At 45.0% G+C, this 16,933-nt stretch overlaps 1 protein-coding gene across 1 annotated transcript; it reads left to right on the plus strand.

The window, feature by feature from the left end:
* The first annotated feature begins 7,640 nt into the window (after nt 1–7,640).
* Nucleotides 7,641–7,949, plus strand: LELP1 (late cornified envelope like proline rich 1). The gene has a single exon (XM_045790644.2). The coding sequence runs from the start codon at nt 7,641–7,643 to the stop codon at nt 7,947–7,949; it is 309 nt and encodes a 102-aa protein (XP_045646600.2).
* The last annotated feature ends 8,984 nt before the right edge of the window (nt 7,950–16,933 follow it).

Below are 16,933 nucleotides of genomic sequence, written 5' to 3' on the forward strand. Positions count from 1 at the left end.
GAAGCTCCCCTCATGCACCTCCTTCCCCCACCAAGCACCCCATAGCCCCACAAAATTCCAGCTCTCATGGGCTCCAAGTATAAAATCTTCCCAGTCCACCGGCTTTCCATAGGCAGTTAAGTGACCCACCCTGGATCCTGTAACAATAGGGATTAGACCACAGTACTCTCAGGATCATCTCTAGGGCCTGATGGGTGCTTCCTTCCTCTTCTGTCCTCTGATCAGAGCCAGCTCTTTGTTGCTGCTGCTGGTCCAGTGCTGCCTCCTGGTGGTAAAGAAGATCATTAGGAAAACCATTCTCTCTCTCCTCCAGTGTTAAAAATATGAAGACCTTGTAAAGAAAAGATGGTTCCAAAATTGACAAGGACTGTCCTAAATCATCTGAAACTTCTGCAGAATTTCCTGACTTTGAAATCCCACCTTCAGGGAAGGAAATGGGTCCCCAGTCTTTTACTGCATACACAGAGATTGAGCCTGCAGAAGGTACCCAGTATGCCAAGGGGGCCTCTCTTGTTCTCTGGTCTCTCCATTCAGACACGTCTTTCAGTGAGACCCCATAATTTTTCCCTTGCAGGGAGATGAGAAGGTGACAGAGTCATAGGAGCACACAGGAAACAGAAGCTGGTTGGGAAACCTTGGGAAGAGCCCGAGGAGAATATGGGTCACAGCAGAGGGAGTGGGGAGATTTGTTCAGGAGAATGACTACAACCTTCCCACTGCCTCACAGTTCCCATGCCAGCTGCTGCCCTTCCAAGTCCACCTTATCCTGTATCCTACCTTTACTCCTCAAGCAGGTCTCTCTAGGCAGGGGATTTGGTTGTGTATGGGGGTGGGGGGAGGAAGAATTCCGGGCAAGGGTTCCAGAGAAAGGAAGATTGACCCTTAAGGCTGGAGCTTGATGTGTGAGTCCATGTCTACTCGTTTATGACCCTGAGCCAGACGGGAGCTCTATCCTGGACATAGATGGGTGGTCTGGGATTTCCAGCCCATAGGCCCAAAGATGCCTGCCTCCCGGGGTCTCTGGGCTAATACAGATATACTGACAATGGAAGCCGACCCTTGGAGACAGATCTCTTCGTTATCATCTCCACCTTCATGAAGCCAGACTTCCCTCTTCTAACAAATAGTTTATTTTATTCTTAACTCCTCTACTCGATTTTGCCTTGTATATCCACTCATTCATTCCCCAAACATTCACAGAGCATCTATTATCTATCAGGTCCTAGGCCAGCACTGAAGATGCAGAAAAGAATAAGAAGGCCCTTCTCTGGAGCAGGGCATCCTGTGAGGCAGGAGACAGACGTGTACACAGCCCTTGCCTCCCAGCAGAGTAGGTGAGGGCACCAAGCTGTAGAGAGTACACTGGGGATGTTCAGAGACAGCATCTCTTAACTACAGCGGTGTAGGACCCAGGGACATCTACATGGAAGACGGGGTTTTCAAGATGAGTTTGGAAGGTGAGAAAAAATAATAAACATCAATCAGACAAAAAGGGGAAAGAATTCCAGTTTAAGAGAAGAGCAATGACAAAGCTACTGAAATATTACTGCATCTCTTCATTGATAATAAGCATCAGTAACTGAGTGACCAAGACATGCTGAGCTATGTGCTGGGGATTAAGAGTACAGAGATAAAAATAAATGTTTCCTGATCTCCTAGACTAGCCCATCATTTGAGGGAGAGAAATTGGAAAACAAGTATGTAATATGGGGATGAAATCTTAGAATGAGCCTGGCTCAGGCAACTAACAAGCCTGAGAGGGTCAGATAAACCATGCCAAGGACAAAATGTCCTGAAATTCCAGGAGAGAGGAGGCAGGTAGGAAAAGAGGAAAAGAAAGAAGGCAGATGTGACTAGCAAAGAAAAAGCACAGAGTCAAAAAAAGCCTGGCACATTTTGGGAACCTTAAATAGTTTAGAAAACTGAGATGAAATTTTGTAGACTCAACTTTTGAGACCCTTGGGCCTTGTCTTCAATTTGATGGTAAATTGGGGTTTATCTTCTAAAATTAGCTGTAAGGGCGTTGGAGGATGAATTAGAGTCGGGGCACTTTGGGAGACCTGTGACAATGACAAGTTCAATGAAGCAACAGCAGTTACCAGGAAGGTGATTGGGGGCTGGCTAGAGAGAGGTGCATACTCTGGCTCCCAATACCAGCCTGGAGCATGAGCCTGTGGTTTGGGAGATAGAACTGGCAGGTGCTGTTAGCACGTTTGGTGTAGGGCTGAGTGAGAGGTAGGAGGCCAGGTGATCCTGGGTTTCTGGTCTGGAGGTCTAAGTATATGGGAACATGCCTCACAGAGTTGGAATGAACAAGACAGCATGTAAGAAAAGATGTGGAAGGTGACAAATTCTGAGTTTGTGAAATCAGTTTGAGGTGCCAGAGTATATCCAATGAATGTTAATACTTAGGCCTAGAGAAAAGGGAAGAGTGTGGGCTTTGGATTTCTTTGGCATAGAGGTGGTAGAAAACAGTGGTAGAGAAGGAGGTCAGCAGCAATGTGTCGGGTGAATGAAGCCAAGTGAAGTTGAAAGGATTGAGCAAAGGAGGAAGAGGTCATGGAGGAGGGTAGATGAGGCCAGAGAAATGGGACACCGTCCAGGCATTAGAGGAACCCAAGGTGAGAGGGGTGGAAAAGAGAATATAAGAGTGTCAAATACTGCAGTAAGGTCAAACTGGATCAACTCGGAACCATGTCCATGAAGATGCCATAAAACTTCTCTCGCCTAATACACAGTGAATGAGCAAAAATGCATAAACATCAGGAAAACATCACTAAGAGTAATTGAACAAAGAAGGGGAGGATTATGAGTGTTTACCATGGGCCATATATGGCCCGCAAGAGAGGGAGAGAGGGAGCTCTGTGCCATGTGAAATCCTATCCAAGAGGGCTGCCTGGAGGGGAAGTAATTGCAGCAGAGAGAAGCTGGAGGGGACCTGTCAAATGTCTAGGTGCTGTAGGAGGCAATCAGCACTGTGCTCAACACCCCAGTGAGGGGTGACGGGGTCCCCTGAAGAACACATTCAAATTCCCCACAAGAGAAAATGTCAGCTTTAACCACCTGTCAAGCCCAGAAAGCGCCTAAGTATCAGTACACTAGAACAATATCATTCAGGTAAGAACTTTCCTGTCCCTTCTGTCTCTTCCCTCTGCAGCCCCTTTCCTGAAACCAGCGGCAGTTGGACGAATGAAGGAAGAGGAGGGGAAACTCGAAAAAGGAAATAGAGATGTTTTCCTTTCTGGTCCCAGAAGGAAAGAGAAGGAAATCCAACGTTCAGGGAAATATACCTTCTAATTACTGAAATAAGATGGTTTAGAATAAATAGAGGTGACTAGAGAACTTATTTGTCTAAGCATGATCCTAAAAGTTTAGCATATGCTACAGATTCCATCCCAGGAGGAAGGGAAGAGCCAGCCCCACAGAGAGGGTCTTAAGAGACAGCAATGGGAGGAACAGAGTTGCTTTCTGACTTTATCCTGTGAGGACTGTGTATTCAAGTGAAGTTAAACCCCTGACACACAGAATTCGCTGGCCTGATATACTATGCAAGCATTCAACCCCTGCAGGCTCACACAGATAAACCACTGAATGGTCTGCTTATCTAATCTTTCTGTGAACTCCATCAGGAACTTTGACTGGAAAGCAGAAAAAAATGTTACGGAGAAGTGGGATTTCAGGACCAAGATCTGGTGAAGGAGTGCGGAGAGATCCAGCAAGCCAGGGAATAAAAGAGCCAGGAAAGCACTGACAAAAATAATAACTCACATGTACAGCAAACATTTAGTAACAGCCTGGGAGGGTCAGATAAATCATGCCAAGGACAAAATGTCCTAGAAGTTCATACTTCATTCGTAGAATCTCATTCAATCTTCACAGCAAACAATGAGTACAGTGAGAGTGTAGGGTATAGGCTTTGCACTTGGAAATGTGACTGGCATATTGTAAGCACCCAATATAAGTTACATATTGTTCTAAGATGAGTGCTTTTATTATCACATTTTAAGGGTGAGGGAACTGAGACTTAGAAAGTGAAGTCAATTACCAGGGGTCATTGGTAAGTAAAAAAATGAAGGGGGGATTTGAACCTAGGGATCTGACTCCAGCGTCCTCACTCTTAATCTAGGAGCTTTGATATCCACTCTTCTCCCCTTCCAGCCTCTTTCCCTCTGAGACCCAGCAGCTCTAGAAGCTGGTGCCTTGCTGCAGTGCCTTGGTGCCAGCCATGCTGTTGACCAAACGCTGAGCCAAAGGTGAGGGTGTAAGCCAGGAGATTAACATAACACTGCCAGGAGTCTTGGCCTTTAAAGGAGGGTTTTAAAGACTGAAAAGAACTAGGGGTGTACTGTATGGTGACTAACATAATATAATAAAAAATATTATTATAAAAAAAATAAAGACTGAAAAGATGATGGACAAATGTCCTAGTGAAAGTCCAGTGGATGATAATCTTTCATTCAGCAGGCATTTCTTGAGCAAGAAATAGGAGAGAGAAGAAAGGAGAGAGAGGAAGAGGACAGCAGCCAGACAAAGGCCAGTAGAAATCACCACACCTTTTTTTTTTTCTTTTTTTTAAGATTTATTTGAGTGAGTGAGAGAGAGAGTACCCACATGGCAGGGAGGGGCAGAGAGTCAGCTTAAGAGCAGACTGCAGCTGAGCATGGAGCCCAGCACAGGGCTTGATCTCCTAAAGCCAAGATCACAACTTGAGCTGAAGCCAAAGAGTCAGATGCTTAACTGACTGCCCCACCCAGGTGCTCCCAAATCACCACATCTTTTGACACCACCATCACAAACAATTGCCTTCGCAATAGCCAGATGGCTAGCTTTGATCCAGAGCCGAACAGCAGGTGGAGCTGAGTCTCTTGAGATGGGTACAGAAATTGCTTCTCAACAGCTCTGAAGAGCTAGAGCTCATAACAATGAAAAGTACAGAGCAAAGAAAATGAGTTTTGAGGGGTAGGCTGTACCAATACAATGGGTCTAATACCAGTTATCCTGGTGGCAGGGAGTTAAATTCTGGCCCACTCTCCCTTTTTATTGGGTTCATTTGGGTTTCAATTGTGTATGACATTCTTTCTCCTTTGTAAATAAACCCTATACTGGGGTTCCCCATCCTCCCAGTACCTTTTCTCTTCTCTCCTCCAATCCTCTCTCATCATTAGCCACTCAGCAAACACCTGTTGTACTACTGAATCAAACTCAAGGTCTCAGTCTGCTCAGTAGCACAGGACTGGAGCCACATTTCCAATAACTGTTCAAGATGTTCCACTATGACCACACTCAACATGCTTGGACTTAAACTCATCTTCTTCTAATACAAATCTGTTCTGTTTCCTCAGCACCCATTAACAATAGTACCTGGGAGTCATTTTCATAATTTTCTTCTAATTTTCCCATTAACGGAATCCCATAAACATACTTCTCTGATGATGCTTCTCTAATCAGCACCCTTTCACTACCACCACCACTGCCTTCCTTCAGACTTGGAGATGTTTATAATCTCTTTGAAACAGGTTAGTGCAGCTTTTGTCCCATCCCCCAGTCCATCCCACACTTTGCTGTGAGAAATCTCTGTCAACATCTTAGACATGATCATTTCACCATTTTAACCAAAAGTCACCTATGGCTGTCAGTGAACGACTGCCAAGATGAATTTCCTGAGTTCAAGGCACTATGTATTCCACCCCATTTGGCTTTCCCACACCAACCTCCTACTATCACCCCAGACACACCCCTGGTCCAACCACAGAGACCCACTGGCCAGGCCTTTGAAAAGGCAAGGAATGAACTTTCTGAGAGGCAAAACTTTCTACTCTAAGACAGTGACAATCAGTGAGTTACAGGCAGAAACACAGAAAAAGAGCTAAAATAATCCCTGGACTTGGGCTAGGTTGTGGGGAGTGGTAAAAAGAGGTTTCAGATTCTGATATTAGAAAAATAGGGAGAAGAGAATCAAAATGGCTGTGAGAAATCTGGGAAGCTCTCCTAGAAAGGTGGAGAAGGGGCAAGTTCAAAGAAGTTAAAATTTGGGGGGAAAGAGAGACCATGTGTAAACAAAGCTTTTCTGCTCCTAGCAACAGTGAACCTCCCTATCCTCAGAGTTCAGTAGTCTTCATCATAGTCAGATTTAACCAGCATGAATTTTGACCCCCAAATTTTGACACTGGGAGGCAACAGGACAGCAAAAGGGGGGTGATTAAGCACAGTCTATTCTCAAGGGCTTGAGTTGAGCTGGGAGCTCTGGAGTCACACAACAATCGCTACCCGATGATGCAGTGATGAGGTCACAAGTGGGGCTCCCCTTCCCCCGCCCCCACCCTTGGCTTCCTCAGAGCTAGGCAGAGGAACCAGAGGGAAAATCCACCTTCTCACACAGCGCAATACCATCCACCTCACTCCACTACTTGTCAAGTTCCCTACCAACACAAAGGGGTGAGTTGCATTTGGACAACTGCAAATGCCCTGTCTTTTTCCTCTCCTTTCCTAAGAGTGACTTAAAGCACACCAGGCATTGAACAGGGTTGAGATGATGGCTATTTTTGAATGAAAGCGTCCTTTCATTTTCAATAGCAAGAACTGGGCTACGCCTCATTCGAAAGAGAGATTCTTAACAATTTTGGAGTTTTACTTAATGATTTATCTCTCCAGAGAGCCATATTGCTTTTAAAACTAAATTAGATAAACGTTTACTTTTATATTGTTGAAGGAAATCAAAGGAGTGCCAGTTAGATACAACTTGCAAGTATTGTCAGGGACTGAAAAACCCTGTTAATATCTAGAAGTCAAATCATCCATAGAGGACCTAACTCAGGGCAAAACTTAACAGAAGGGGGAAAATTCTTCCTTAAAATCATATTTTGTGGCTCTCACATTAATATTTTCAGAGAAATTAGAATTTCCCAGTTCATCAACTCCGTTCTTCAGTTCTTCCCTTTCTCTAATCACGGGGAGGAGGGGCCACAGAGTGGCCTACGAGAGTCCAGCCACGGTAGAGATTCAGTTACCTTCCCATCCCCAGTTTTCAAGTGAAGAAAGCAATTCTCAAGGCTTTGAGGGCTTAGGGAGAACACAAGAATGAAAAAAGTGTCTTGAGTCCCTCAACCCACTAATATACCCTCTCATTCTATCTCTAGAGGGTCGAGGAGGTAGCCCAGCAGGGATTATTTAAAACCCTTGTTGTGCCATGGATGCCTTTAGTAGTCTGACCAAATTCATAACTTCAGAATAACGTACTTAAATAAACTAATTAAAAGACATGGAGTTACAAAAGATACCAATTATATTGATAACATATGATTAAATATGGTTTTATCATTGGGGGGTGGTAGTTCCAGGACCCTAGGTTGAGAACTCCTGCTGGGGGATATGGAATTGAGACAAGGGTGAGTGAACAAAAAGCAGGGTAAGGGTGAAGAAACCAGGAAATGTCACCAATCCACTCCAAGGACAAGAGGACACCCCTTAAATGAGAATTTGGTCTAGAGCCGAAACCATCCCAGGAAAGTTTCTTCATAAAAGCAAGGATGGGCAGGAGGTGTTAGTGGGAAGGTTTGCTGTTCCTCTCCCACCTTGCAGTGTGGTCTCCCACATACAACCTCTTGCGTATTTCTTTACAGGGCCCAGAAAATCAAAAAACAATGTCAAGTGATGATAAAAATAAATCTAGTGAACCCAAGAATGAGCCCAAGAACTGTGATCCCAGGTGTGAACAAAAGTGTGAAGCCAAATGCCAGCCTAGCTGTTTAAAGAAGCTGCTGCAACGGTGCTCTGAAAAGTGCCCACGGGAAAAGTGCCCAGCACCACCAAAGTGTCCACCGTCCCCATCACTGTGCCCCCCACCATGCCCCCCACCATGCCCTCCTCCATGCCCAGCTCCCTGCCCCCCCAAGCCCTGTTCTAAGCCCTGTCCTCCTAAATGCCCATCTCCCTGCCCACCCCCAGAATGAGGCACCAAAGGTACCACTCCACCCACTACCTCCAACATCTCTACCATGTTCACCATCTTGTGCTGAAAGCTGAAGCCATGAACTGACAAGTAAACGTGTTCCTCTGCTGTACAAGGCTTTCTTCTGTTTTTGTTTTTGTTTTGGCAGTTTGAGGGTTCTTTGTTGTTTTCCAGCACTAAACCACCAAGAAGCAATCCCTAGAGAGTGAGGCTAGAACCCTGGCACTCTAAAATCAACAATTTTTGAAGATGGCCTCCCCTCTGGCCCCTCCTGCTGCATACAGGGATGTGGCATCTCCTGAGGGTCTCATCCAGGGCATGCAAATTGAGAGAGCCATAAATATGGCTGTTAACAATGGTTCATCTCAGGAGCCCAAGTGGCCATGACAGAGGAGGAGGGCAAAAGGGCGAAAGAAGAGTGGGATGTTGAGGAAAGGTCTAGTCCAGAAAGGCTCAGGAAAAATTCCACCTTCAGCTGTTAATCTCACCGCATAATGCTTGGGCAGAACAGTCTGAAAGCAGGCTGTGTGGGTTTAAACTCTAGCTCTGCTCTAAGCTTTGGTTTCCTTCTCTCTGTAAAAGGAATGCTGATGCTAACAGTGGGCTTACAGGGTTGTCATGAGGCTTAGGAGGTAACATGTGTCCAGTGCCTGATTTACTGGGACATAGCCAGCACTCAAGAGGGGAACACACAACACCCACCCAGGTTTCACATGTCACACCTGAACATAATTGCCCTGTACCCTTCTTCCTCATCAGGTACAATATTTAGGTTCTAACATATCTATAAGCACAGCTAGGCACTCTTTTAAAAAAATAAAAAACAACGGTACCTGGGTGGCTTAGTCAGTTGAGCCTCTGACTCTTGGCTTCAGCTTCACGATCTCAGCATCATGAGATTGAGCCCAACGTCATCAGGGCTCTGCACTCAATGGGGAGTCTGCTTGAGATCCTCTCCTCTCCCTCTGCCCCTCCCCCACTCATGCTCACTCTCTCTAAAAAATAAATAATATATCAGCTATCAAAAAGAATTATTTCTCAACATTTGCTGTAACATGGATGGCACTGGAAGGGATAATGATAAGTGAAATAAGTCAAACAGAGAAAGACAATTATTATATGGTTTTACTCATCTATGGAACATAAGAACTAGGAAGATTGGTAAGGGAAGAAAAGGATAAAGAAAGGGGGGGTAATCAGAAGGGGGAATGAAGCATGAGAGACTATGGACTCTGAGAAACAAACTGAGGGCCTCAGAGGGGAGGAGGTGGGGGAATGGGAGAGGCTGGTGATGGGTAGTAAGGAGGGCACGTATTGCATGGTGCAGTGGGTGTTATACGCAACTAATGAATCATCTAACTTTACATCAGAAACCAGGGATGTACTGTATGGTGACTAACAATATAAAAAAAATATTATTATAAAAAAATAATAAATAAATAAATAAATAAATAATAAAAAACCAAATCGAAGTTGTGAATTACACTAATGTCAGCTGGCAGGTTTGGATACTGAACCATAATTATGAAGCATGTCACCATGGAGTGAATTCCAGTGAAGGGTACATGGGATCTCTATTAGGGCAACCTCCTGTGAATCTACAAAATTTCAAAAGGAAACCTTCACACGAAAGAAAGGATAAATCTGAAAGCACCTCGATTAGGAATGAACAGGAAAAGTATTCACAGCTGTTATGTTAAGTGGGAATTATTTACAAGTGGCTAGGGAAAGTCCACATCAACCTTGCTTAATTCACAAAAGGGAATATAGATCAGTTCACTTTGCTGGGAAGGGTATTAGAATAGGGAGGGTGCATAGAATTAGAACTGTAGGAAATGGGGTGTCAGGGCCTGGGAGCATGGTCACCATTTCAATCTCCCTCATCTCCACCAGTCTCTACTCATCTTCAGGGTGGGTCTCCTCTCCTCCTAGGACCCCCTCCCTGTGGTAAGTCCTGGGCCAGGTGCAGACCCAGCTTGTTGATGAGTTGAGCTGGAGATGTGCCTATTACTTCTGGGAAAGAAACCTGATTGCCCAGGAGTACATGAGCTTACCCCTGTGGCCAAGTGAATAAGAGAGTTTTGCCACACCAAACAGACTAGTTTGTCATCGCAACCCACAACATTCAAGTGGAACTAGGTTTAGGATTCTCTGTTGTCACAGTAAGAGGAAATGAGAGAGGCTAAATCTAGAGTGGCTACCTATGGATTCATGGCACACAAACAGTTTTCCATCCTTCTGAGTCTAGAAGCTGGTACAGGACCACAAAGGTGCAGTAAGAACAGATAGTCCAAAACATGCCCAAGACACCGGGGACCTCGGCCAGGCCAAGTCATATAATTAGGTAGTTGCAGAAACAGACTTTTAGGACATGAGAGCTAGACAAGCCTTTTAGGCATGCAACCCCTCATTTTCCAGAATAAGACTACTACCTTCTCTGACATGAAGAGGGCTTAGTGTCTCAGAGGCCCTGCAGAGATATGCCTCCTAGATGCTGGGAACTTCTGGAAGCCTAGTTTAGGGCATTAGGGGCCTGTGGTCAACTGTTGATAAAAGATGGACAACTCTTGAACCTCAGTAGAAATCACAAAGGAGGGAGGGAAGGAGAAAAGATGAAGGAAAGAGAGAGAGGAAATAGCATTATAATGTGACAGCCTCTTCCATCTATTTAATGATCACTTTTAAATAATAAATCTGTGAATCCCAGTGCTAGAGTGTGCCACTGTTGATGAGAGCATAAACAGACAAAAATCCTTTCAGGAAAGAATTTGGGGAATATGGAAATATGTGTCAAAAGCATAAAATGATTCAGTCCTTGGACCCAATTGTACCACATCTTGGAATCTGTGTAAAGAAAAATAATTCCAAAATAGAAAAAAGAAAAGCTATGTAAAGCTGATTATCACATTGTGACTTAGAAATAATTTAAATATCTAACAAATTTGATCAAATACACTTGGATCTATTACTTGATGAAACATTATGCAATTATTAAAATGTATTAAAGGGAAAAAAGGCCACAATTGGATGTATAGCATAAAAGCAATTATGTTTAACCAAAAACTTCTACGAATGATGATGATGATGATGATGATGATGATGATAGAAGAAAATTTGTCAACATTCTACTTATTTTAGGACAATAGAGTTATGGATAACCAGTGGAGTATTTTTATTTTCACTAGTCTTTGGATTTTCATAAATAAGCTTTTATTTCTCATGTAATAGAAAAAAAATTATATAATCATGAATACTTTAGAAACCCACCAAAGTCCTTACATTTGCTTAATGAACTAACTAAATAACTAACTTACTAAATAAATAAATAAATAATAAAAAAGAAAGAAAGAAGAATATCTTCCTACACTTGAGTCCACACCATGGGTGCCTTCGTTTGAGGGGTAGGGTCTCAGTCCCAGGCCTCCAGTGGCTCTATGGCAGTGTGGGTCAGGTCTGGTGCTCTCCTGAGTGGCTCTGAGGACTCTGGGCACAGACTGGGTGGAGGCCCTCTCTGAGAACATGAAACCATCCATTTGCCAATTTAGTTCTCCCTTCTCCCATGTAAATGAAACCAAAGATACACATCTCTTAATGGCTACTTTCCCAGCAAAAAGCTCGATCAAAGGCAATGCCAGGGAAAATGGCTAGAACGTGATGAGTATGCTACCTCCCTGCAGAAGGCCATAATTACTCCCAGCCCCAGCGGCAGGCAGCAGGGCCCTGCCCCAAATGGTAGAGGGCTGTATAAATAAATAAGCAACACCTGAAGAATGGCACCACGAGAAACTGTGCCATGTTAGTCTTGATGGCTCACAGAAACTCTGATAGGGCAGGACCACACCTCTCCTTTCGTGGAAAAGCTCTAAGAAAACTCTACCACAGACCCCCTTCCATCATGGTTTCTTGAGAAGCAGGCAGTGTACAGCTGGCCTTACAAAAGGACTTGTAAGTCCTTCCAGACCAGGACAGCTGGGGGCGGTGCTGTGAGCTGGGCCAGTGCTATATGAAAGGGCTGGCACACAATCACAGGGATGTCTTGCTTTGAAGCTCTGAAGCTGGAAGGCACCATAGAGCTTACTTTCATGTGTTCCCCACATGCAAATGGCAGCTGGGGAGATGGCAGCAAAGAGCCAGTTACCAAACCTGTCCTATTTTTCCCATCTTGCTTCCACATGATCAAATATTCCAGCCAGGAACACGAGCACGGGCACATCCTGGGAAGCTTTATTGATGATGACAAGTCATAACTGCTTCTGTGCCACAGCTGTTGATGCTCAGTAAAGAAATAGGTCAATACAGTAAGTCAGTTGCCAAACACATAAAGATGCTAAGACACAAATTGATTGTAAAATGCGTAGCAGGGTATTTTCAGCGGCACCGGGTGCATAAAACCTGTGACCCCTTACCTACAGAGCTCTGTGCTCTCTCCCAGGCTGCACGGAATGATGCTCAGACTGACGGTTTGTGCTTTTCCCACCAGAAACACCCCAAAAGTTTCTCACCTACACCACCCAGAACCTCCTAACTGGCCTTTGAGGTTCCAAGTTCACCTTCTAGTCCTTCGTCCAGTGTAAGGCAGCCAAAACAGGCTGTCTAAAATCTAATCTAAACATGTCAATCCCTTGCTTAAAACCCTTAAAAGTTTCCTTTTTGCCTAAAGAACAGCTTAAAAGACTCCCGCAGAAGTCTTGCAGAGCTGGCCCCCACCTGTCTGTCTGCTTTACCTTGCCACTTTTCTCTCCTTCTAGAACTGTGCAGCCCAGCAACAGGTAACCGCTGGCACTTCCTGGCACAGCAGAGGGTTTCTGGCCTGTGTGACTTTACACTTGTCTGTTTTCTATCATTCTTCCTCTTTCCACCGAGTCCTTCTCTGAATGGTTCACTTGGGCCAGTCTTTATCTCCCTCTGAACCCAACTCAGAGGTCACTTGCTCCAGGAGACTTCCCCCACAGCCCCCTGCAGGCTCGTCAGATGCCTCTTTCTATGATCTCAAAACATCCATCACTTTCTCCTGTAACACTTATCCCACCATATTCTGTCCATCTGTTTACAATGGTTATAAATTCTTTGAGAACAGACTGGCACACATAACAGACATCAGTAACAATAAATGAGTGCATGTTCAGTGGCTTTGGATGCACTTTTCCAAAGAGGAAGAGATTGCTCTGGCCTGAGGTCCTGGTACTGTGTTGTTTACCATCACCACATGTGTCATTCCCAGAATTCAGAGGTAGGAGAGGGGGACAGCGCTGAATATGGCTGTCCTGCGGCTGAGAAAAAGGCATCCCTGGCATTGGTCACTTTTCCCTTGGGTTACAGGAGGCAGATCCTGCCAGCCTTCCCCCCAGCCTCACCTGGGAAGTGCAGCCTGCCTCTGAGCAGATGTCTCACTTTGGAAGGCAGTATGGTAAAGGGAAATGTCTTTTCATCACAAAGATGTGGATTCAAAGTGAGCTCTACACTCTCAACTGTGAGGCCCCGGCAAATGGTGTCACCTCAATGGGAGAAGGGGTCTGTTTCTTCCCTTGAAGAATGAGAAGAAAATTCTCACTGAGGTGTAGAGAGGACTGACCAGTGAGATGGTATATGCAAAGCCCCAGCATGGGAAACTGAACTTAGAAAGCCAGGACACAAAGACACTCAAGAACCTGGTCAGCGCTTGGAGTCCTCACCCCCATCTGCTATGGCACACGTCTTTTGTTCTTCTGTTCTGCTGTGTGATGCAGTGGGCTTGAGGAAGAAGAGAGTTAAAGGAAAGGAAGGCAATTATCTTTGAAGGCAAGTAGATTTATAGGGTCATTCCCTCCATCCCATTCCCAAACTGGGTCCCAGAGCCCACGAATCATAGTAGGAGCCAGATGTGACTTTTGCATCACTGTGTGTAAGTGCCGGGTGTGGCACACAATGTGCCCAGTGCCTCGGTTGTCTGGGTGAGGACACCCAGCTCCAGACAGGGAAACATCTTAATCAAGATCACACTGAGTTGGTTGCTGGAAGAGTCTAAGATTTCTAACCTCAACTTAGGCCATGATGAGGCAGGACAAAGGGGAAAAGGACTGAGGACCAATATTAACCTAAACAACTTAGGAATATACTTCTCCCCATTTCCTGTGTCAGTAGTCTTTAACCTGGGGGCCATGAACCCCCGAAGGTGAAGATGTATACCTATGTATACTTCCTCATCACCTTGACACTATTAAGAACCACTGGCTGCTCTGCATCTTTGTTGCCTCCCTAAAGTTTATAAAGAATCCCCAATACTAAATATGTGTCCTAAATATTTTTACATGGGCCATTGCCTGGTCCAGACATGAGCTCACCACATGATCTGGAAGTAGGCCCTCAACACTTTCGTACCTCAATTGCCTCAACTTAAAAAAATCCAGCTGATAAATAATTTAGGGCCTCCTATTTAAAGCACATGTTGGGCTAAAACAAGGAGGGGGAATCAGTTGGCCTGTCTTGTCCCCTTTGGGTGCAGTTGCCTGTGACCCACAGCCCCTCCCACAACCCTGTGTGGGCAACACTGGAGGCAGGGAAGTGAGGTGGTGTGGACTCTCCCTAAGGAGCCCACAAGGAGCCTGGCACCTGTTCCCAGGGAACGGGGTGAGCCACATTCTGCACCATTCGGCTTTATCAGAGCCACTGCCCTATAATATGCAGACAGGCCAGCCGAGTGAATCAGAAGAGTCTGGGAAATTTTATGATCTGAACAAAGGAGATAGTTATTTGATGGGAATGGGGGGGGGAGCATGTCCTGCACACACCTGACTCTCTTCTACTGACCCTGTAAAATTACACCCTGGCTCCCAATAATGACAGCTGCAGAAATTTAAAATCTTAAAATCTTAAATCTTAGATGGCATTCAATCAGATTAGCCCCAGTCTCACTGGAGGGCTGGAGACGGTTAAAGAAACTATTTAGGCACCTTATCGTAAGATGTAGGATGGAACAATCACCCCAAAGCTGTCCAGGCCACAACCCCAGATACTGGACCACTAAGGTTGATTTTGAGGACTTGAACCCCAAATAATCCCACTCTAGGAAAAGATTGGCCACCTAAGGTCATTCAATCACCTGGCTGGGCCACTCTCACCAACAGAAGACAGAAGACTAGGTGCATTATAAGTTATAACCTAATCAAGGAGGAAGAGCCCCCTGCCCCATTCCCGCCCCTCCACACAGACATGCATTCATATACTTACAAAGTCATATGATGCCCAGGCTAATCATTCATGAGTATCACAGAATATCAAAGCTGCAATGGACCTTGCTTGACCACTAGGCTACCTTTACTATTTTAATGATGATGAAAAGCGAGGCCAGAAAGAGTCAGGGGTTTGCCTAAGGTCACATATCTTGTTAGGGACAGAGCCAGGTCTCTGGGACTCTGTGCAGTATACTGTCCACTACATCCTAGTGAGTAGAAAAGCATAAGAAAAGATGGAGCCCTGGGGGGGACAAAGTAAAGGAGATGGAATAAGAACTGAGAGAATTGGAAAGGCTTCATGAGGGAGCTGAGTCCTGAACAGAGTCAGATGACACTAATATTCTATAAGTAGCTTAACGGCCCTAAGTGTTGGTGCATATGTTCTCAAATTTATTCCTCACAAGGAATCTTCCCTTCCCAACAGGAGGAAATCAAGGCTCTGAGAAGCTAAGTAGCTTATCCAGGATACACCAACTCCTTGTAATTGAGTCAAACCCAGGTCAGTTGGGGCTCTGGGCCCAGTTCTTTTCCCATGCATCACCAAGAGCTGGTCTTTGACTGAGGGGTTGACATGCCAGGGAGTAGATACTTAAATGAGGGAGCACTAAGTAGGATTTTACATCTTCATTTGAGACTTCCCAAGAGCTGCAGACATTGGGAAGGTGTATTAATTTTTTATTGTTGCTATAACAAGTTACCATAACTTTAGTGGCTTAAAATGACAGAAGTATATTATCTTAGAGTTCTGGAAGTCAGAAGTCTGACATAGATCTCTCTGAGCTAAAATCAAAATCGGGGCACCTGAGTGGCTCAGTTGGTTATGTGTCTGTCTTCAGCTCAAGTCATGATCTCAGGGTCCTGGGAAGGAGTCCTCCATCAGGCTCCCTGCTCAGGAGGGAGTCTGCTTCTCCCTCTTCCTCGGCCTGTCTCCCCCAACTTGTGCACTCTCTCTAGCTCTCTCTGAAATAAATAAATAAAATCTTTTAAAAATTTTTAAAAATTAAAAAAATAAAATAAAATAAAAATGCCAACAGGGCTATCGCTCCTTCCGGAGGCGCTAGTGCACCATCAGTCCACTTGCCATTTCCAGTTTCTAAACCACATTCCTGGCACATGGTCTCCACCTTCAAAAGCAACAATGGCCAGTCAAATCTTTCTCATATCACCTCACTGTGACACTAGATCTTCTGCCCCCTTTTCCACATTAAAGGACCCTTGTGATTACATCAGACCCACTTCACTGTCATCACGGCTCACTGTGAGGCAGAGGAGAGTCCTTTGAGAGAAGTTGAACTCTGGCCTCTCCCTAAACTGCATTCACCCTCCTCCATGAGAACATGACCTGCTTTCTTCATTGTTCAGCACATCCGTATTCAAGCAGGGTCATGAATGCCTGAAATAATGAATGAATAAACCCAGTGATGGAGAATTTCTTGTCTGCTAGGACTCCACAGAGTCACCTTGCTTCTTAGTCAACATTTCATACAAAAGATAGAGAGGGAGAGGGAGAGGAGAAATGGAAAGAGAAGAAAAAAGAGAAGAAGGAAAAGGAGGAGAGCTCCCCAATCTTACACTTGATTCCCAGATTCTCCAAATGACCTTGTCCCTTCAGATACACCCATGGGTCTTCCAAATCCCTCTCCTCATCCCACCCAGCCCTACTCCCACCTAGCCCCCAGAAGATGGTCTGCCTCACAGGAACATCAGTATGACTTCCCTAGGCCAGCCTGTGACCACTCCCACCCCTAGCACCTGCCTCTTACATCAATCCTCT

The sequence above is a fragment of the Ursus americanus genome, chromosome 12 (genome assembly GCF_024610735.1).
Source record: "Ursus americanus isolate L20-20 chromosome 12, mUrsAme1.1.p, whole genome shotgun sequence".
NCBI classification, from domain to species: Eukaryota; Metazoa; Chordata; class Mammalia; order Carnivora; family Ursidae; genus Ursus; species Ursus americanus.